General features: G+C 35.9%; 1 protein-coding gene across 1 annotated transcript in view; it reads right to left on the reverse strand.

Annotated features, from left to right (window-relative positions):
• LOC115236686 (glutamate receptor ionotropic, kainate 2-like) overlaps positions 1–22775 on the reverse strand; it is a 126162-nt gene that overhangs the window by 41135 nt on the left and 62252 nt on the right. Inside the window, 4 exon segments of the mRNA XM_029809293.1 lie at positions 1486–1638; positions 17646–17810; positions 17894–17947; positions 18308–18483. Coding sequence (XP_029665153.1) covers positions 1486–1638; positions 17646–17810; positions 17894–17947; positions 18308–18483 — 548 coding nt within the window.

Consider the following 22775-nt stretch of genomic DNA (forward strand, 5'->3'; position numbering starts at 1 on the left):
AACATCACGGAAGGATTTGTGGCCCCTGCCTGTGACAGCTTTGGAATCGTCCATCATGGTATTAAACAATTTATCCGTCGCGCTGTGCTATACGCTACCTACCTACTAGTCGCGCCCTACGTGCGACATGCATTCGCGTGCAAAACGTTGATTGAAATTTATAAAAACGCGTCACGGCTGTTCTTTTTGAAGCAAAATTATTAGAAATGTACTGTCTCGTACAACATGTTCGAATATTAACAAATAAATAATAATCCGTGCTACGAGCTCTCTTGCATCATGCGAACTAGAATGTTTATTGAATAGTTAATAATATAAAATATATCATGGATATTTTTATATCTTTATGATACATCGATTGACAAGATTGACAGAATAGCAGTTTGATGGATGTAAACGATTTTTTTGACGAGAAAAGATTGTTTCTTTCAGATTCCGTGTATCTGTGGCATGTGCAAGATAAAAAAGCGAGGTTTCCTATCGCGTTAAATATTTATTAAGGGGGCGGAAACAAGTGCTTGTGCCACTATATCGGATATCGCTTGTTTTGGACACCAGCCAGATCTTAGCGGCGGTAATTTACGGTAAGTTATCGCAGCACGTTTCTTCCCCCTCGGGATATCTGTCTCACCTCTCGGGCGGATCCGGCGAGTGGACGCTGTTTAAAGAGCGATGAAGCGAGCTCTTGAGCGCGGATTTTCCCTCCTACGGCGATACCTACTCTCGGAGAAAAGTCGAGAGACAAATGCCGTGATATAGTCGAGAATGTACGCGGACGATATTATGAAAAATTAAAATACGTCCCGCGGGTGTATTTACCGCGCGAACATCGCGAACTTGTGGCGCGGATAAGCATCGCTCGGTGAGAGAACATATACTTCTCCTGCAATATTTCGAGCGTACATTTATGAAAATGGATCCTTTCACATTTTACAACTTCGCACCCTTTTTTCATCTTTAATCCCTGTTGTATAAGTTGTCAAACTAATGGTACAATTGAAAAACTAATTCAAAATATAGAAAAAAATTTTTTTAACGAGACATATTTTTTTGATGAAATTTGCTTTAAAAATTGGAAAATTTATGCACTCATTCGAGCTTGAGAAATTTTCGACGATTTTTTAATATTGTATCATACATCGTCAAATTTAACAATGGATAATATAAAAAATTCAACATTCTATTGAAAAATAAAAATAACGTTTATTTCGAAAACTAAACTTTTTCTCTCTATAAAAAATTTTTGTTCTATGTTCTCTATTAATTTTTTACTAGTCTCTCTTTTCGATTGCATTTACACTCACCCTCTCTATAAAAATTATCTCTCTTATACATATAATTTAAATGTATATTGTTGAATAAAATTTGTAAATATCTTTTCAAATATTTTCTGTTATTGTTTTCAAATTTAGTATTATATAATTTATGTTGTATATGTATTAACGTGTTGTGTGTAAAGAAATGCAAAAGGGAAAAGAGACTTACCGAGTTAATGTAGTTAATGAGAGACAATCCCCCGTCCCAGGGGTGCTCGAGCTCGCAGGAAATATTGGCGGGCCTTAGAGCATGGGATTGCTCCAGGGTACGTAATCCCACCGCGAACACCTGTACACTGTCGTACATTAACGCTGGTTCGGCCTGAAAAAAATATGATTACGTAATGCTCGTCGAATGACACAAAGCATGCGCCGCTTCAGAAATATCAGAATATTTTTGGTAGTATTAACTTGATGATATTAACTAAGATTAACTAACAATAAGAATGCTTTCCCCGCTTCAAATTTTGAAATAATTAATGATTACCACCCTAAGGCGCGACTAAGATCGTACTAGGGTGATATATAATCGCCCGATGAATGGCAGAGAATCATTTTGAAAGCATTTAATTCAATAAGGCGTATTTAACGGTAATGTATAAAATTACGATCATTAAAACAGAGCTATTGATTACTGTAAATTGATAGAGATTTGAATGAATCCAATGTAGAGAGAGAGAGAGAGAGAGAGAGAGAGAGAGAGAGAGAGAGAGAGAGAGAGAGAGAGGAGCGCGCGGCGAAATGCGAGGGTGCGAGACAATTTTCGAGAAGAAATGAATGGGCACGAATTACATATTATTAAAATAGAGAGAGGACGGTAACGAAATGCTCCGGTTATTAATTGTAACGCTGTTAGTCGCGCGCGTGTATGTGTGTGTGTGTGTGTGTGTGTGTGTGCGTTTATTTCCGTAAATTATGAAATTCACGGTACGTTGCCACATCGAAGTTGCCGCGCCGGTTCTAATCCACTCATCTCGTCGTCACGTTCTCGACGGAAACGTCGGCGGAAAATGTAATATTCAGCGCGAGAAGACTGCGACAGATTTGATAGTGACGTTGCGTGAAATAATTTCGTTCACACGCTATTTATCCCGTCCCGTCGAGAGCTCGCTGACACTCGTTGTGATTTTCTTATTACATTTTAAATTTAATTATGTACAAATGTCGTCAAAACAACGAAATGTTAGCAAAATAATAAAATATTCCATAAACTTTGCCACTCTGGATTTATTAATTTTAATTCTTTCGCGTATTCCTTCGAATATTTTATTTTGTAAGCAAATTATTTGACGTAAAAATAAAAAAAGACGATAATTATTATGTTAATAATATTTAATATATTAATAATAATATAATTTCGTTATATATAGATATATTATATTTTTTTTTTAAATGATTTTGATGATTTTATAATATATCGACAAATATTATATTTCTATAAATCCATAAAGTGTATTTATGTAAATATTGGTATTAATCTTCGCTAGAGATATTAAATTAATGTATAGTAATAAAGGATCACATTTTATTTCACATTATGCAAATAACATATTAAATATTTGCTTAAAATAAATAAACGAGTAAACTGATGTCGATGGAAATCAATATAATTAAAACATTCGCATTTGAACTGCTAATTCGCAAAAAAATTATTCAAATACCTAAGCAGAATTGACGTGTTTATCGATCACCGACTTGCAGAATCTCTTAAAGAATCGCTAACGATACTTATTGTAAGACAGACGAAGAAAGATCTTAGGAGTGCAACGAAACCATTATACGCGGACAGCGGATTATCTTCCGAGGTATATTTTTAGAGGATGTTTTCCTCGGAATGCGCGATCGACGCGAGAGACGGTCATCACGTCGCGAATTGATTTCGCTCGTATCTTAAAGTCCCGAAACGGAGCGCAACGCGACCGTTCCGTTTTGCGCGGCCGCTTCCCGTCTTCATTTCCTTCCTATCCGTCCCCTCGGCGTCTTCTTCGCAGCCGCGTCTGTTAGAAGGCACGTATTTGAGGCGGACAAACACGCGGAAGCATCCAGGAAACGAGCGGACTCCGCGCTTAGTCTAGAGCGTCTCTCTCTCCTCGTTGCTACTCTCGTTCCGTTGCGAGTAGTTTGTGGAGCTTTAATGTTTGCCCTGGGGCTAAAGTGTGCGACGTGTCCCCGCACCTTTCCGCTGATTCAATATTGCGTTTCCGTTGACAACGCGTGAATTTCGTTAGTGCGACTAATCAACTTTTCCGACGCGGTTTTAACCGACTTCAATATCCCCCCCTCTCTCTCTCTCTCTCTCTCTCTCTGTAGCTCGTTTTTTCTCTCTCAATATTCTCTATCAGCGGCCGGGCACTTCTCGAGATAAACGCTGATAATATACATTTGTCACGACGCGAGCGATCTCTAAGAGAATAATATGCTTATTAATTTATATATTGTCATAACGTTTTTAGGGATAAAAAGTGAAGCTAAAGCGGCATTACGATCACGAGCACCTATATCTCTCCGTAATGTGACTTTGGATATGAAGAAAAGCTCTTCTATCTATACATGATAAAGCTCTTTCGCGTGGCATCTCCAGGGAGTTAGGACTAGGTTCTTAACCTGATAGGAAACTGAAAGCTTGCGATTTTATTTACATAATGTCAAGATTATATTTGGCTGTGCGCACAGTGACTTCTTCTCTCTCAGAATATTATTCAATTTCATCAGAAGAGGATATAAGAATAGAAAAGAAATGATTTAGAAATAATTTTCGAAATCTTGGGGCTTTTATACCTATTTTTAAAGTTTAAGCAGAATATTGATGACACACGATCATTTCGAAATGTTGCATATTATATCCTAAATATTTTTATACGATTATACATATAAATTGCATATGATTCTCTCTATTAATTATCTTAATAATTGAATGAGAAAATTTGCAATAATTTCTCAAAGTTTTACCTATTATCGCGAGAGAATTTGTTAAATGTTACGTGTAAAATTTCGTTCGATATTAATTTATAAATTATCGGGACAAACAAGCGCATTGCGGTTTCACAATTACGTTAAAACCCCCCCGGTGATGTGTGCGGGGCAGTAATAATCCGAAACGAGAATTCGTTGGAAAGTTTGCGAAAGTTGATAAACTGGCGCTAACGTAATTTATATGCGGCAAGATACACGCAAATGCGCGAGTGTGACATGAGGGATGAAGCAAGTGTGATTCGGACGGACGGAGAGTGGGCGACACGAACACATCCTGCCTGTCTTACTCCTGCCCGAGGCAAACAATAAAGCTCCGGCAAACTACTTGTAGGCAAGAATCTCGTCTCGGCAAACTTGAAATCTGTCTGGGATAGTTTACGCTCTCTACAACCGCGAGCGGTTATGCTCCTTCTTTCTATCTAATTAATTTTTTATGTCTCAATAAATATACTTTTCATCATTCCCGAAAAACATAATTTTATATTTATTTCGTTACTAGTATCCTATTTGTTAAAACTAAATATTAGGCTCTCATTGATTTCAATTAAAATATGTAATCAAAGCCAGAGCAATGTTTGAAAAGTTGTAGTTGCCGCTAATTGTTCATTACAAAGTTATAAACAAGAAAAGTTAGTCAGAGCCCGGTGTTTCAAATGCGAAATGAGGTCTAAAAACATATAATTTTTCTATTTTCCACGTAAGCGAAGTCTTTGTTTGCATCCAAAGCACTTCGCACTATCCGGTGTTTTGGATGCGAATTAAACGAAGTTTGAAAAGGTACAGTTGCGTTTACATTTACTTTTCAAAGTGACGTTTATCTCATATCGTTTGGTGCAGAAGATAAAAGGAATATATGATCAGATATTTTTAGAAGTGCAGAACTGTGCATTTTTAAACTTCGTTTCGCATTCAAAGCACGGGGTGATGTGAGGTGAACTTTCATCGTCTGATGCTTATACTTTGCAGACTAGATGTGAACGACCAATGTTTATTGAAAGACATTCGGTGTAAATCCTTGCCTCATATATTTTAAGGTCATTGAAATCGGTAAGCTCGCATTCAGCTTCACCTTCCATTTTTATAATTTTAGCTAATAAAATCGTTGAGAAATTACGGTAAACAGTTAAATATAAATAATAAAAAAACATTTTACGTTTGCTATACAATATATTATCGGTATTATTTATTATATAACATTCCCCACATGAATTCCGCATTTCACGATTTTGCAAATAAATTGCGCTTGAATAATTCATCAGCTAAGATATTTATATTATACTTTACAGTTGTATTTTATAAAATTTTGATAGGCTTCTTATTCTAGATATAAATATTCGGGAAAAATAGGAATTATACAAATAATGAAGAAAAAGATTAACTTGCTAATATCAATCCCGATGGAAGTTAATAGTCTGAAAGATACTTATTTCTCTCTATTAAACATCAATTATTATCGTTGTATATATGCCTGACTTTCAACAATCAATATCATTGACGAAGATATCGGACGATAATGTATGATATATCACATTGGGCGATATCAATTTTGGTAGTTTAATGTGAATGCGAATCGACAACTTCGCGGGCAACTGAAATCATTATACGCGTATCAATCAATTAACGATCATTGCTCTGTGCAATTCAATTTATTATCATGTGTCTCGTATCGCAAATATTCCGATCTACGATTATGAATGTGCAGTAACAAATATATGCATGATAAAATTACTACTCCTTCCTTCCCTCGTTATACATAATTCGATATGCAAATATAGGGTTTTTGTGCGTCGAAATAATACGCAGTGTTTAATTATAGAGCATGTGACGTTGTTGCATGCAAAAATAGCACGCAGAATTGATGCGAATAATACTCGTCAGTAAAATGATCGTTATATACGAGCGAATGAATTTTGAATTTTTCCAAACGCCGCGCTCATTTGTTGATCGGCTGTCACCGAAGCGACAATGCGCGAGAGATCGAATAAAGCCTGCGTGTTCATTTGCGAAACCAAAATAAGGCTGGTCGTGCTAATAATAATTTTGTATAACAGTGTAAATAATGATAAATTATTTATGGAAATATATATATGACGCGCGAAATGCAAATGCATTTTCTTTATTCAGATAAGCGTTTTATTTTTGAAAACAGCCAGCTTTTTTTTTTAAGATTTTTGCGAGACCCTGCGTCGGGCGCTTTTATGTCATGCCATTTAATCGGGTCGAGTGAAATATCTTGTTATTGAATTTGTACTCCGCTCCGTGTCGTGGTGAACATATAAAATGCAAACGATAACAAAATCATACAGTTGCTGCCGCATGTCTACGCCAATTTATATTACACGTACATTTTCCCAGTCGTCGCACTCGTTCTCGATCGGACAACACGATCCGGAAGTACAATGACGCGCGAACGGAATAATAACCGGTATGCGATGCGACAATACGTACGGATATTTTGAATCGCTATCGATTTGATGGGAATAACAAAATTGCACGTAGGGCCGGAAAGGACGAGTTTTAATCGACGGCACGTGATCGGTTTGGTTCATCGACGAGACCTGACGTACGGTATTGATGGGACAAAAATTCGTAAAAATCAACGTTGGACACAGGTCACAGTAATAGCGAAATAGTCGGTTTAGTCATCATGAATCTTTCATGTTTGGTAGAAGAAAACAATTTCTTATTTTGATATCACTTTGATATTGATTAAATAATTTCACTTTATACATAATATGTATGATTTAACTTAATGATACATAAAGAATGTTTTTAATGATATTACTAGACGTGGAATAATTTAAAATCATACAATGTAATTTAGATCTAATAATATTAATCCTAGAATAAGCCTCTTAATTTTTTTATATTTTTATATTCATATATATATTGTTAATCTAATTATAATGCACTAAAATATTATCGGAGTTCGCTTTTGGATTTAAAGAATGGAATTATTCGAATATTACATTCATCTGTTTTCTGATATCGATATCTGTTATCTGTATTAATGGAGCTAGCTTCGCAAAACGGTGCTGCAGTGCCAGCTATAACTCGCATATTGCTCAAAATGCGAACTCGCACAGTCGTGGAATGCAATTGCGCTGCAGGTGCGTGCGTGGTCGCGTCCCGGAAAAATTGCACGAGCTCCAATGCGTCCGCCGAATGAATTCGGGATGGAACGAGGAGAAATTAATGGCCAGCGATGGACGACGCGGTTGTCACTCCCTTTTTTTTTCTGTTTCGGTGATCGGGACAACCGAGGGTGCGCCTCGATCGTATCGATTGCGGCTGCTCTGACAATATCAAAATATTTTATCGTCGAGCCTTATGAGATCGGACAATTCAACGCTTCGCCCACAAAGAGAAACTGAATCGAACGCGTTTTTCTATCGCGCTATCGCGCATTTAATTTCACTCTCTTTGAACGAAACTGTGCGGATTATCGCGATATGATCAAATTTTACCCGTGCCAAATTTTATTCATAATGCACGTGGTACGTTAAACGCAGTTTCACTTGACAGAGCGGATGTAAATTTCCTATTTCGATATTATCAAATTTTAATTTAATTTGTAAAGGAACATGAGCGAGTTTATTAAAGTTTCTCTACATAGTATTTTATTGCATATCAAAAATAGATTATTTTCTAATTCCAATTTTAGGAATTTGGATAAAAATAAACTGTTTAATATTTTATTATATTACATGATTGCGTCAAATAATATTAATTACAATAAATAATAATATAAATAATAATTTCCAAAGTAGTAGAAAATTTTTTCATAGCGATTTTATATAATAAATTTAATAAATGTTTTATTACGAAATATTATATTGCGTCGAATAAAATCAGTTACAAATTGTAATTGATTATTGTAAGTAATCATAAGTTATAAAGCAGTAGATAATTTTTCTACTATTTTATATAATGATGACGATTCTATATCATTGATTTGATCTGACATGACTGATTTATGTTGGAAGTTCGTCTAATTTAATTAAAATAAAACACAGTTCACTATGTTTCCTATCGGAGCATTTACGTCTTTATTACGCCAAAACGAGGTGGATGAGCTCACGCGTATTATCAGAAATCTCTTAGTTGGATGGAAGTTGCGATAGTTGTTGCACCGTGAATACATTCTAGTTATCCGGGGACTAATTGGAGCGTGCTTTTAATTAGACTGAGTTCAACCTAAGGTAACGGACAGAAATGGTACCTTGGCTTTGCCTAATTGCGTTTAATTCGAATGCACATTGAGGCAATTTAAAGCTATACATTTTTCATGTATATATCTAATGCCTAGCAAAATATTTGTCGGCATTACTTTACAGGATACTACTTACACAAGCATAACTGATAATGATACGTAACGAGATTTGTAATATTCTTGCGCTTTATCGCGCTGAAATAATCTGAGCGTGGTATATTATGCACGAACATCTCTCGTAATACTACTTAAAGTTTCGATTAAATTGTTTTCGAAAATTATATTCCTGCGATACACGTTGCTTAAACTTTGGCGTAAGAGATAAGTATACTAACATTACCTACAATTCTGAATTAATTATGTTCCCTCATCCTCCCCCCCCCCCTTCCTCCCTTCCCCGATTATATCACGATCGAGAACTGCATTCAAAGTACTTTGTAATATAATGTCATCATAAGAAAAAGATGACTTTCAAAATTGTTAAATAATTCGTACAGTTTAACATGATTACGTTACGGGAATAAAACATCAGTACGAAATCTCTACAAACATAGCAATATAAATCGTTTAAATAAAATTGTACATTTCGCTGTATCATTCATACAAAATTTGTCCTGTAATCTATTTATTTAAAAATAATAATTATTTTAAAACTAGGTAATTATATAGATATCCGTTCTTATCAAAAGAAACGATACAAAGGTCTATGGAAATTTTATATTTTTATTTTCATGTTTAATATTTGTGAAACGATATACTTAAAATATTAAACGTAGGAATGCAATCTATCTCGTATTTAAAAAATTCGAATCTTGAGTCATCTATCCTGTAATTATCTTATAGATATAATATATAGTTATGTTACGTACAAAATGCTGTCGTACGATCGATACAAACGATCGTACGAGACCGCACGGATTGCTTCATCGGTCGAGCATCTTGACATCTTGGAAATTGGCAATCTCGCGTGAATAATGAAGAAACTGATATACAGCCTCGCGTACGCCGGCCAAGGGTCCGGCTGCGCCAGATTTAAGCCTTGTCCGGAGTTCGGATAGATCGAGCGGTTAGTCGTCGGATACCCGTGGCTTTCGTAAAAGTTCTGGCACCAACATCGGCAGAAAAGCCGAAACTGCCGCGGTTCTCCTAATCCGTTATCCATCGTTATTCATCCGATCTATCATTTGTCCAGTCTCGTTCGCGTCTTTCTTGAAACGCGAATTTAACTTCGCGACGGACAACTATGAGCCCGACGACTTTGGTCCGATTCAGTCTGTTCATTAGCATTTAAAGCGAAATGGAAATGCCTCGTTCGAACTACTTGCTGTCTAACGCGAGATCTTCACCTTTCCCGCTAGTTAAGTCGGGAACGTTGCAGTTGAGAGATCTGAATAGCTTGCAGATGACAATTAACTTGGCAAAAGTGAAATATTTCTGCCATCGCGCTACTATGATTAATGGCGATGTTTTAAAGATCAGTCTACCGTGTGTCTTCATTAAAGCATAAAGGACAATTTGTCATCTAAGCTGTCATCTGAGCCGGCTAATGACAATTCATAAGCGCAAAATCCGCGTGAATGGGGTTTTCGACGTATATATACACATATATTTTTCTCGCGATACACATATTTTCACTCCTCGTAAATTTTGCCTTCGAATAGTAAGTAAGTGTCCATTTACGGAAGACCGAAAAATTCTCGCTATTATGAAGATCGATATTTCTCCCTTTAGCGTGACGTAATTGAAATAAATACTATTCGCGCGGACTAGCGAATTCTGAAACAAATCTTGCTTTATGTCGCAAGATCCTATGAACGTGTTTCTTCCATTCCGCCGGCAAAAATGTTACGTTTGGTAAATAGAAATTTCTTTACGAAGTCACTGGCTTAACCAATCTTTCGCGTACAAACGCCGTTCTCGCAGTCGGATAACAGGAAGAAAAACGGTTATGGCTCTTATCCTATTTATCACCGAACAAAAAGTCACGATCTGATGTGTTTAAATCTGAGACTGTTTACGATCTTTCCTTAAAGTAAGCTCTAACGTGTCTCGATTAAGATTTTAATGCGAATAATTTATTGCAATCTACCATGTATCACACTCGTCGACGTGTATAAAATTACAGAGAAGTTATTATCCTATTAAAAGTCTTGTCAATATTTAAACCTCTAAAATTGCAGTGTTCTAATATAATTTCACATGCATCCTTGATGTTCCGCTGTAATGATTTTAGCGATTATAGAGACGAGAAATATATATATATATAAATATTTGCATTTGAAATGTGTCTCATTGGATTTTAGCATCCTCAAATTTTGAAGCAGTTAAATATTTTAGTGTTCCTAAATTCTTTAATTTCTTTCCTCTATACATATATTCCGTTTTATGTTTCAATATAATATATTTTTTTTTATTTCGAATTACCGGCAAAATTTTGAAAGCCGCAGAATATGTGTATGTATTGTGCCCGCGACGATAAAATATTCTGCTGGCTAACTGAAGTCCGATTGTCGTTAACCCATTAAAGTAGTATGAGACTATAAATTACAACCAGTCGAGCGCGAAGAATTAGTTGAACTGGTAATGCGCATTAATGAACATCTGTATTTTATGTGGAGAAAATTCCAACATTGACCGCGCACAGCAATGTTCCGCAATGATTCGTAATAATTCGTTAAGCCGTTCGCAGCGGTTGCTGTAAATTGGTTGTTTGCAATCGACCTGCTATTGACAGTTTAGCAAACTATGGATATGATTTACGATTGCTGAAACGCAACTCAATTTGTCCGCGATAGTAGTAGGTAGTCCCATACACGTTATTGCAGCAACAAAATTATTTTTTGGCAGAATCCAAATGCCCTCTCTTGTCATTTCCAAAATTTTCTCATATTTTAATAAAAAAATCTAATTATATATCCCAATTACATATTGTTACGTATTCCAACCTAGTTATATAATTTTCAATAAATAAATAAATTTAATAAATAAAATTTAATAAATTGAAAAAATTGCGCAAGTGACACATATAAAACTGACATTCACAGTAAGCGAAACGCACGTCAGTTTTTTGGCCAGACGGTGCAGATTTTTCGCGAAAAGATTCCAGCTCAGGCCAATGTCATGCCAGCCATATTTTTGGCCAACCACCACAGTCGCCACGGTCGGAACTTACCTTCCCGGTGTGTGACTACACACTCCGGTCGGCAAATAAAATAATAAAACCTTTCGAGTGCGCGAGATAGCATGATTTATGGCGCCAACAGCAAAGGTTATCCACCGCGGTGCAGAGAATTCAGTGATTCATTGGCCAAGCGGATCGGAGAAGAGTTAGGAGAAATATGAGACAGAAATCTTGACGCTACGGCTGTTCCTTCCCTTTCTCATTAATCCACGCATTAAGCGAAAATTCGTAATTAATGGGACCACCGGTTAAATACACATTCTGGGACAGCTTACAAATGTACAGCTTTTCCGTTTCCTCCAGAGTAAGGGAGGATTTTTTATTCATTGTAATTAATTCTCTCTCTCTTCGCGGCACAAATCTTTGTATTTTAAGCGTAACGATTGATAACGTAGAAAGTTAATTAATTAGTGTTATACTGTGAAATAGTCAGATCGTATTGCATTTATTTAATTTATTGTTAAATAGATTATAAATTAAAATATATTCTTCGATGGCATAAATTATGATCTCTAAATCCATTAAAGTTTAAATCCATTTATTATATTAAAAAAACAAGCAATTTATTCAAGATATAGTAATTAATTATTGGCAGTTCATTAAAGAATCCTACCAAAAATATACTAAATTAGGAATATCTTAGGATCTCAAGGTATCCTAAAACGCGAGAATTGTTCGAGAGTGAACAACTTTAACAAAATTCAAGTTCGCAGAACGGCATTATATTAACGTCCCTAAAACATACAATCTTTTTTATTCAGGAAAGTCGTTGGAGTTTACGGAATCGCGCAATTAGGCAGGCTGTTATCCAACCAGCGCTGGCGGTTTCTTCATCACTATTTGACGTAGATCCCTCTCATTACGCCGTTACATCAACGGCTCTCGCCTCGCGCATTCGCCTCGCTTCTCGTTTTCCACACATAGAAGAGGAGAGACTGAAAAAGTCCATCTCGCCTCGACGCGGATGTTGCCTCGCTCTCTTCTCTCTCTTCCGCTTGAGAGAGAAGCAAGTGAGGAAAAGAAACAGGCAGAGAGGAAACGCTCTGCTGCCGGTAAGCGCAATCAGTATGCATCTGAGGTTTCCACGTTGATGTAACAAGCTTCTTCTTATCCGCGTTCTCACTTTTTCTTATAACACAGTCTGCTTTTCTCTCGGTCTACTTACATCGTGCGCTTCTCCTATATATATAGCGCTTCTTCTAGTAACCAACCACCCACATCTATATTTTCCCCGTCGAAGCTTTTCGCGGTGAATTCGTAGCGAGAAGGGTCGGGGAAAGGCTAACCAGGTATGCCCTCTACTTATCCCGGCGGCTGTTTGCTGGCTAGAATCGCCTACTTCTTTTTCTCTCTCCGGTCTTCGAGAGCCTAAACTGCGTCCTCCTTCTTTTTCCCCTTTCTTTCGTTCCGCCACCGCCAAGCGTTGATTGTGACCGAGCTTTTTGTGCGGCTTTGCCGGAGTTAACTCGGTCGTTTAGCAGCGCGGAAAAGGAAGGTGGTTGCTGACGTGAGGACACGGCGGTCGAACGGGGGCGGAAGAGGGTAAGCGTTGATGCATCCCCTCGAGGGGTGTCGAAACAAAAGCCGCCGTAAGTAATTTTACCACGTAGTCTGCGACTCGACGACGCGAACAGGTTGTCCTCGACAATCTAGAGGCGTTTGACAATTCGCTCGAACGAAGGCCTCTATTATCTGGGCGCCGGTCGAGAAGAGTGTCGACAAGATCTTAAGCTCGAACGAGATATGCATCGATCGTGGGTTCAAAGTGCGCTCGGAATTAACGCATGCTTCTAATTGTTTTAATGTTTTAAATCATTGATCGTATATATAAAACAATTTAAGAATAGTTTTATATAAAGCCAAAATATACTGTGCGTAAATGAATGATTAAAATATATGCGCGTCATAATTGAATTTTTACACGCAAAATTAAATTAGATAGACCTTGAAAAACTTGAATTTGCCGTCCGCGCGATAACACCTCGCAAAGATAATCACTTTTAAAAGCGAAAGGAAGTCATAGGAAAGCATGAGTACCTGTGCCCATTTCGCTAACGAGATATAAAATAGTAATAACGGTCGAGACTAGCTGCTTTGACTGCTTCTTCTGACATCTTTAACCTTTTGGTAAGATTATAAAATCGCGAAAGAGGTAAACGTTATAATTTTTGCGCCGCACTTTTACATGCGCGATAATTACATAACTGTATTTTGTTGTAGAATATATTGTGTATAATATATATTTTCCTGATAGCAACATATATTCCGAATTTTGGCTCTTCTTTCGGTTTCAAATTTTTCACAGGCACATCTTAAATCTTTCTCTTCCTTATTTCTGGCAATATTCCCGGGCAACAACTGTAAAGACGTTAACTCGAGTTGTTGATATTCGCCAATATCATCACGTAATATTTTTGCGAGCAATTAAAATGTCCTTAAATTACTTGTAACCGCGCTGCCTAATGTCCGAAATTCCGACAAAGCAATAAACGCGGGAAACTCCACGAGAAAATAATAATTTTGAATTTGAGTGTCCCAGAATCGACAAAAAAGATTGTATTTTGGTAAAAAATTTTTAATATTTTATGCATCTATGCAACGGTAAAATATAGGATTATTATTTATCCAGATTAAAACAAGAATTATATTATTAATAAAACATTTAAGTAATTAATTGAATCTCGCAGCCAGTTTCTGACACAATAAGTACATATTACAGCCGAATATTAAGGCCTTTGCATTATGCTACCTCGGAAGTTTAACGGCTGTAGCGGAAGTAATTAGAGAACTCTTTTTCTCATGGACCTGAACCTGGGTATTTTCTCATGAATTGTAAATGCGACCAAGTTTTTTAATCTCAGTATCGCATCTGGAAATTCAGATTGTTTATTTACAATTCGCCCTCTCGACCATAGACGCGACGAACGAGAGAGAATATTTCGATTATCCGAAGAATAAAACATTGAGAGATTTATTCGAACCTGTATAATTTCTATTTTCTTCTTTTCTTCGCGGACGTACAACTAAGTAGCGCGAATTAAGTTTATTAAGAGTTATAAAAAATTGAAAAAGAATAAATTATCTTTTTAAGCTGAAACACATACATATTTACAAGGATAAAATAAATTGATAGGTCTAAAATATTTCAGATTTAAACGTGACGTTAGTATGACTTCAAACGATACGAAATGCTCACTGAATAAAACATCATTCTCCTTCGTCCTTTCTATTACAGACTGAGATAGCGAAATAGCGAAATTTCCTTAGGAATGCATATTTTTCCGAAAACGGTAAATATGCATTTCCAAGAAAATGTTACTTTATACTCCCGGATGATTGTTCGGACGAAGGTTCGCGCTTTTCTCTCCAACCCGACTGAATCCCCTTGGTTTTGTTATACATGCAAATAACCCTTCAGAGTTCCCGAAATGGCGGTCCTCTGGGCGAATGAGATTGGAGGGTGCGAAAAATAATAATAACCATAAAAAGCGCCTGAAGTATAACGCGAATATTCCTGGAATAATATTGCTCAATTTGAATTATTAGCGGCAATTTCGAAGAGACTTTTCGCGCAAATGTTTTTCGCGTATTTCTCGCGCGAAACGTCTCTTTCACTTATCATAAACATCGCATATTTTGCTTGTAAATCGAAGAGAGAATTCGACGTTTGTAGAGAGACGAATATGCTCGCGCAATTCTGTGATGCGAATCGTCCACATGTTTGTGGAAATCCAGCGCGAGATCACGCGCCTGGAAAATCGATTTATTTATTCGGGTTTCAATGCAGGAAAAGGATTATTTGCATTCAAGCAACCACGCCGCGGACAGAGCAAATAAAGAGATTTGCGTATATTATAATCGCATGAACTTATTCCGTATTTCATGAAACACATTATGTTATGCGAGAATATAATTCGATATAGTTCGATTTTGATATTTTCGCCAAAATTTTTTATAAGACATTAACTATCGCTATAATAAATATTATCACTATTAGTATTATAGTTAGACAAAGGTCTCTATTTTTGTATCTGTGCAATATGTATTAAACGAAAGAAACTTAGAAGTTCAAGAACAAAAGAAGGACTCTTAGATCTCAAAACTTGAGAATTCAAGTAGATGAGATCGAGGGACCTAAGAAACTGAAGATCCAAGAGTCTCTCAAGAAAGCGCAGATACAACAGCTCAAAGTTAAATATAACAACTCAGATGACCTATATATTTGAAAATTCAAAGGCTTATAGAGATATTCCACTAATTAATGCAAAGAAAGTTAAAATTTAAAAAATTGTAAGTTCGTAAAATTCCGATGAGTTGCGGAAACTGAATGAAATCGTGTGATTTCTTCCCGCGTTCATACGGTGCTTCATTGACACACCATTTAATGCATTTGCCCCTGCACGCATATGCGTGATACGAAACGCGATTAAGGTACGTCGTCGTCGCGACGACAGCACCGGTGGAGTTTCACGAAGTCGTTGTCGCGACGACATTCTGATCTACATCTAAATTAGAAAAAAAGCATGAAGCTTCACGCGTCGTGAATGCATTGCGTTGTTCCCGAACGGACGTTGTTTGCGGATTTTTACATATATAGCGGATGTTGCCACGTAATTTTGTTATACGTCATCAGGCAAAAGATTTGCGTCTTTCTTTCGAGCTTCTTTTCCGATCGACGTCATTATTATCAGCTATAAGTGACAGAAACATCGCGATAATTTAATTTTCCTAAAAATATTATAAGAGAAACATATGTCTCTCATTCGTTTTCATTTCTCATACGTTATGCAGATAATTATTTCTAACGAATAACGTCTTGCAGATTTTGTATTAACACGATATTTTATGATGAAGAAAATGTCATTTGAACGGACATATAAATGTATATCTCATATTATCCCGGCATATTGCGTACATATTCCATTAGTGAAATTTGCAACAATGACCTTTGGATAAAATGTTATACAATTTAAATGCAAATGCAATTTCTTTTTTCATATGCATTACAAGAAACTCATACATCATAATTCAATATAATCGAATCGACTAGAGAAATTGTGTCTCTGTATAAAAGTACAAAGACAAACGCTGAGTTTCCATTTTCCAATATCGCAATATCTGAATACTTTGCGAGAGAGATTCTACGATAGAGTGCACTCTCTATTGATAAATCGGAGATAATAATAAAATTGGAACAATTCTGCGAGTTTATTTTATCATTCGTTTTTGCCTTCGTTCGACAGTTTATTTCGACATTCACGGCAATATTACAAGCTTGTTACGTATAACGGAAGGAAAAGGATCTTTCGCGCTTCATGGTTTTCTGTATACTTTATTGCTGTTTCAAGACAAAAGTAATGGTGTTACTTTGGTAGCAATGTAATTCTATCCGTAACGCGTAAACATGTACGTTACTTCGAATAGCTTTTAACCGATTTTATGGCTCCATAAAGCATCCGGTAGCGTTGACGTATCGACATAACGGATGCCGTAACAGATACGTAACGCGACAATAAATTGTTACACATTTCATCGAGATCATGCCAATCTTTCAAAGGCGCGATATCATTTTGCCTGCCGTCTCGCGAGAAATTATAGCCGATGAGATGTTATCGCGAAATGAAAGTGCGCGATATCACTATTTATACATGTTATAATTTATGAATACGATACGGAAAGTAATGGCAATTTTCGCATTTTGAATAAACATCTATTTCTCTGAAAAGGGCGGTATGAGAATTTATTTTTTTTTTTTTCAAACACAAGATATATATATTTTCTGATAAAATTGTGCTGTGTATATAAAGACGTCAGAGAAGCGTTAAATCACAAAATAGACATTCCACAAGACGCAATAAATTATGTCTGGACTCTCAATTCTTAAATCGAGATTCGCCATTTTTCCTCTTTTTTTTCGACGTATCTCACAGCGCGCACATTTCTATAAACATAGAGAGCTTACCTGAATGATTCTCGATTTATTGAGAATCGTGTTCCCCGCTGGCTGATAGCGCTCCATGTCCCTCAGGATACTACGTACGCCGAGATCGTCCGCGTCGACCAAACGAAAGGCAGTGATATTGACAAAATTGTACTTGAAGTCCTCGAGGTCGAAGGTTTCGATATCCTACGGAAAAACGGAACGGGTGAATCGAATCGTGAACCGAGTGGATCTTTCACTATGCGTTTCAATATCCCTAGGGTACTTACGAAAGTCGTGAAGAGGTAGTGGTACTTGTAATCATTCATCTGCAGCTGCAGGATCTGCAATGTATGCGAAACGATATGGTCAGCCACTTCCACACGAAATAGAATATATAAAATACGAGCTCTCTTTCTCTATCTCTCTCTCTCTCTCTCTAGTAAATTTTAATCTCTCGAAACAGTAGTACTCTCAATTTTTTATCGCAGACAAGTTTACAATTCGCGATACACAAATGATTCTTTTTATTTCTTAAAAAACGTCTCTTACGTACTTTGATAAAATCTATAAAAAATATTAACTCAAGAAAAAGTAATAATAAAATAAAAGTAATAATCTGCTGTCATTTTTTTATAATTTTATAATTTATAATTCAATTTTTAACGTTTTTTCGAACGTGTAATGAGTGTAGAGTGATTTACCATTCGTAAAAAATGATGCATGTGCTCGGGTTTTGTGTCCACGATGAGATTCTGAATTTCCTTGCTCTTCATCTCGGAGAGGACCTGCCTGTACGAATTTGGATCAGCCTGCCTGAGATTGATCTCGATGTCACGGATCTTCGGTGACTTCACCAGCTGCCGTAGTTTCACCAATCCTGAAGACGAAAATAAGTCACTCAATCACCAAAGATGTATCAATAATATACAAAATATGTACCGAGTTAATGTTTCTAAAGCGAAGTCGAGAATCGTTCGCGATTACGTTATCGCGAGAGAATCGTCCACACAAATTACATATAAGGTCGGAAACCCGTGAATCGCACTATCCGACGAAATCAATACTCTCTCGAGCGTCTAAGTATGATCAAAGTATTCGACTTGCGGGTCTTCCGGAGAGGCGCGGATACCGTTGCAAGCTACCGTCGAGAACTTTGACTCTCGTGATTTCAGCGCGGAGACGAATAGCGACATAATGGCATCCCTTCGGATAAGGACAGATATCCAGATAATTCGTCAAAATAAATTTTGCATATGTAATCAAGATTCGCTGATTGATACGCTCGAGTATGCAATATGTTCGCATATATTGATTCCTATTTATATATAGAAACTACATGTTTTACAAACAGTAATGACGAATCGTACACCTCTGAACGCAATTTTGGTTAATTTAATTTTATTGTTTAAAACTTTCTGTAGAAATATAAAAATAAAATTATACATAAATTATTATTATTATTATTATTACCAGTTTTACATTTTTAATTAATATGCAAAAAATAACATTTTATATTTTAATTGTTTATTCAAAAATAGAATAAAATAAGACAAAAATAGTTAATACAAACATTTTTATTTTCCATTTTAATAAATATTTCTTTTGTCTAACAATAAGAATATATAGTAACATGCCATTTGAAAATATAATAGACATAATGTAATCATAAAATTAAAATCTCTTTAAAAACAGCTTAGAATAACTTCTGGCAAAGAAACGTGCTTCATCATGCGTTTCGTTCAAATGTTAGCAGTAATTAATTCAGAGACAAGCAAGAAACCGAGTTTAATTGAAGCCGTGTCGGCAGTAACTCGAGGAAGACCAATGTTCTCATGTAAGCAGATTTTGCATCCTAAGGGACAACACACCGGACGACTATCCTGGGACAACAACACACTGTGAATATACCGTACAATAGCTCGAAGTTAAGCTATGTTACGTTAATACATCATCATTATCATATCCGAGTGTAGTATCTCTTTGCGATATATCACGTTGTGCAAGAAGAAACATTACCGTGTAATAACAGAATCACTTGCACGAATAACATAACAGAAATTTGACTATTTCACAAACATTAAGCAATTTATCGATATTTCGACGATAATCGTGATTTGACGAACTTGGCAAATGTGTTGATGGAAAAATCGTGCGTTTCTTTTTTTTTTAAATTATTTGAAAGCGTTTCGCAGCGAAAGATAGTTAAAGAGGTAGTTAAATTGTAGTATGCGCGCTGCTGCTTGTGAGCTGAGAATAATAAGTAGAGTATTTCTCGCGGTTTGCGGCGCGACTCGTTGCAGCTCAAATTATTAACACTTCGCGTGCAGCGGGAACGGACTTTCATGGGAGTCGTTTGAAACGGCGGTTTTAATTAAAATAGCATTTCAAGCGTTCTACTTGCACTTCGCAATTTCACGGACGATACACGAGAGTAGCACCTCTTATGAAAATTGACATGGCGAGAAGCCATAAAGTGCGACGCACTATCGCGTCGAGTTGCGTTTCATAAGGTGTTACAACTTGGACAATCCGTGAGCATCAATCAAAGTGAAAGAGCGAGATGCCATTTATGATCTTACGATGCGAATATTGCGCACTATTCGTAGATTACTGTACAGCTAGGGAATCGGCGTTGTTAAACTTTATGTACGTTATTTAAGGGATACCGAGGAGGATTGTGTTTCTAGAGAGTGAGCAAATGTCACATGTGGAATACACGCGATGCAATTTCTCATTACGACTCGGAATATATAGTGGAATAAATAATCCACAATATTTACAAAATTTTATCATATCTGGAATGTTATAATAAGATAATGTAATGAGAATTATTAATAACAAACAAGGCGCAAAAAATACAGAGATTATGTATTAAAGTATATATAGTTTATTATATATATATATTAATAAAAAACTGTCATACATATATATAAGCTAACTTAGGAACATTTCAATATGTAAGAGATCTCGACGTTTAAATAAAAGTGAATACAATATCGTGAAAAATGTTAAAAGCATGTGATGGATGTAAAAGAATTAGGTTTTATGTATGGCAGTCATGCTTAGATAGTTCTTTTTCACATTCATATATAATTGTATTTTTATCTTGTTTTAAAAATTATATAGTTTTGAAAAAAATTTTATATTATTTCAATACTATACACAAAATATTTAATGAATACCAAGCAAATTTACTATTAAATAATTACGTCATATAATCTGTATTCTTTTTTTGTATATTTAGAATAAAGATTAAAGTATCTATTTTATGAAACAATATATAATACTGACCAATTAATCTAGGATTATTATTTTTATGTTAACGTGTCTCGAGATGTATCTATCTTACATTAATATCGTTGTCACATAAATCTTGGGAAAGACCTATTGAAATAATTAGCTGCATCGCTTGTAGAGTTCTAAAAAATGCGGAATAAGAGAAAAATTGCCAGAGCTAAGCCAAACGCGGCAGCGCTTATCCAACGATGAGGATAATTTCTCTGGGGAGTCTGAGGATGCGCGGGGACATAAGCGTCTATTCCCACCGGGAAACAGATTATTATATCCTTTTTTATACACCCTCTAATGGCGGCCACTTACGATCTGTGCTCGAAATGTCGATATGCCCTCCTGCCTCGACGACACGGCGCGAAATATTGCGCTGAGTCGGCGTGCGCGAAAGGAACCTGTCAACGATTCTACTTGCGTCCTCCTTTTTCGCTCCTCGCCTCGAGTGGATCGCCGCGGTGACAGACGATCGAAATAATTGGATCGGCTGTCTTAAACATGCGCATTTCAAGAGGACGACCGAATGAATATTGGAAACGCGAGTGAGCGACTGCGACCGAAAAATTCGATTTAGAAGTATGCATTATGAAATAGCGTTTCAAAATATACATATAAACAAGTTTTTGATTATGCAAAAGATACTTGGTAACGTTTTTAATAATATGTCAAGAAAGAGTAAAAGAGATACAACTTTTCTTGCGCTATTGCAATTACATTCCGACAAAAAGAACGAAGGAAGATGTAACAATTGCTTTCGTAAAATTTCCCATAAAAAGCTGTACAATTTATTCCTTGAAATTTACTACAATATTATATATCATATTCTTAAGTAGGAATATCTTTTAAGATTTTCACGATCTTTTTAAATAGAAATTAGAACGTAGACTCTTTTTTTTTTCGTTACTTGATCGTCGGCGAAAGCCATACGCTGCAAATAAATTTAACCACGGCGCGGTTTATATTTAAAAAATTGACAAAATAATCAATCGGTACCTCAATAAAGAGGTAACAATAAATTTTGATATTATCGATTTTACGTACTTTCTTAACGAGGGTATTTTATAATGAATGTCATATCAACTTCAAATCGAGATCACCATTCTTTTTTATTTTATAAAAAACGCAGTGCGAAAATAAAAAATAGGAAAAAAGCGAAAAAAGTCACGTTTGTTATTTTTTCTGAGCCACAACCGCAATAAATAGAGAGTTTAAAATATTAGTTGAAACATGAGAGATATATTGTTGAGAAAAGAGCTTTAACCCAATAAAAATAATGTATTGTTGAGAAAAAATCTTTAACTCAATATAAGAGTATAAAAAACAGAATATAATACAAAGTCTAAAAATGTTGAAAGAAAAGAGAAATAAAAATTCAAAACATTCGTTCAAATATTCGAGATTTATATGTACATTCAATAAAAAATATTTGTTTGAAACTATGTTGCAGCTTTTTGCGCAAATCACATTTCATTCGCACGCTCGTGTCTTTTGTCTTTATGCATTTTTAACTTATCAATTTTATTTACTACACTATTTTTCTCGTTGTGTTAACATAATAAAACGTTATAACATTCAACACATTCACTTTATTGACAACGTGTAACAACGTTGTCTGATTATTCACCACTGATCAAAGGCAAATTTCTAGAACATGTATGTAATGAGATGAGCTTTCATTAACCGTCCCAAAAATCCCCAAAAGGCACACCGTTTTCAGAAACTTTACTCATCCCGTCAAGATTGACCAGTCATCTGTGCAAAAAGAAATATCGAACTTCAACGATCGCCGAGTTATTCGAAAAGTTCTCGAAGACTTTCGCTGCGTCTAGGAACGAGCAAACTCCCTCTCTCGAATTCCCTCTTCGTTGTGATTTAGCCGTC

The sequence above is a fragment of the Formica exsecta genome, unplaced genomic scaffold (assembly GCF_003651465.1).
Source record: "Formica exsecta isolate Colony F162 unplaced genomic scaffold, ASM365146v1 scaffold111, whole genome shotgun sequence".
Classification (NCBI taxonomy): domain Eukaryota; kingdom Metazoa; phylum Arthropoda; class Insecta; order Hymenoptera; family Formicidae; genus Formica; species Formica exsecta.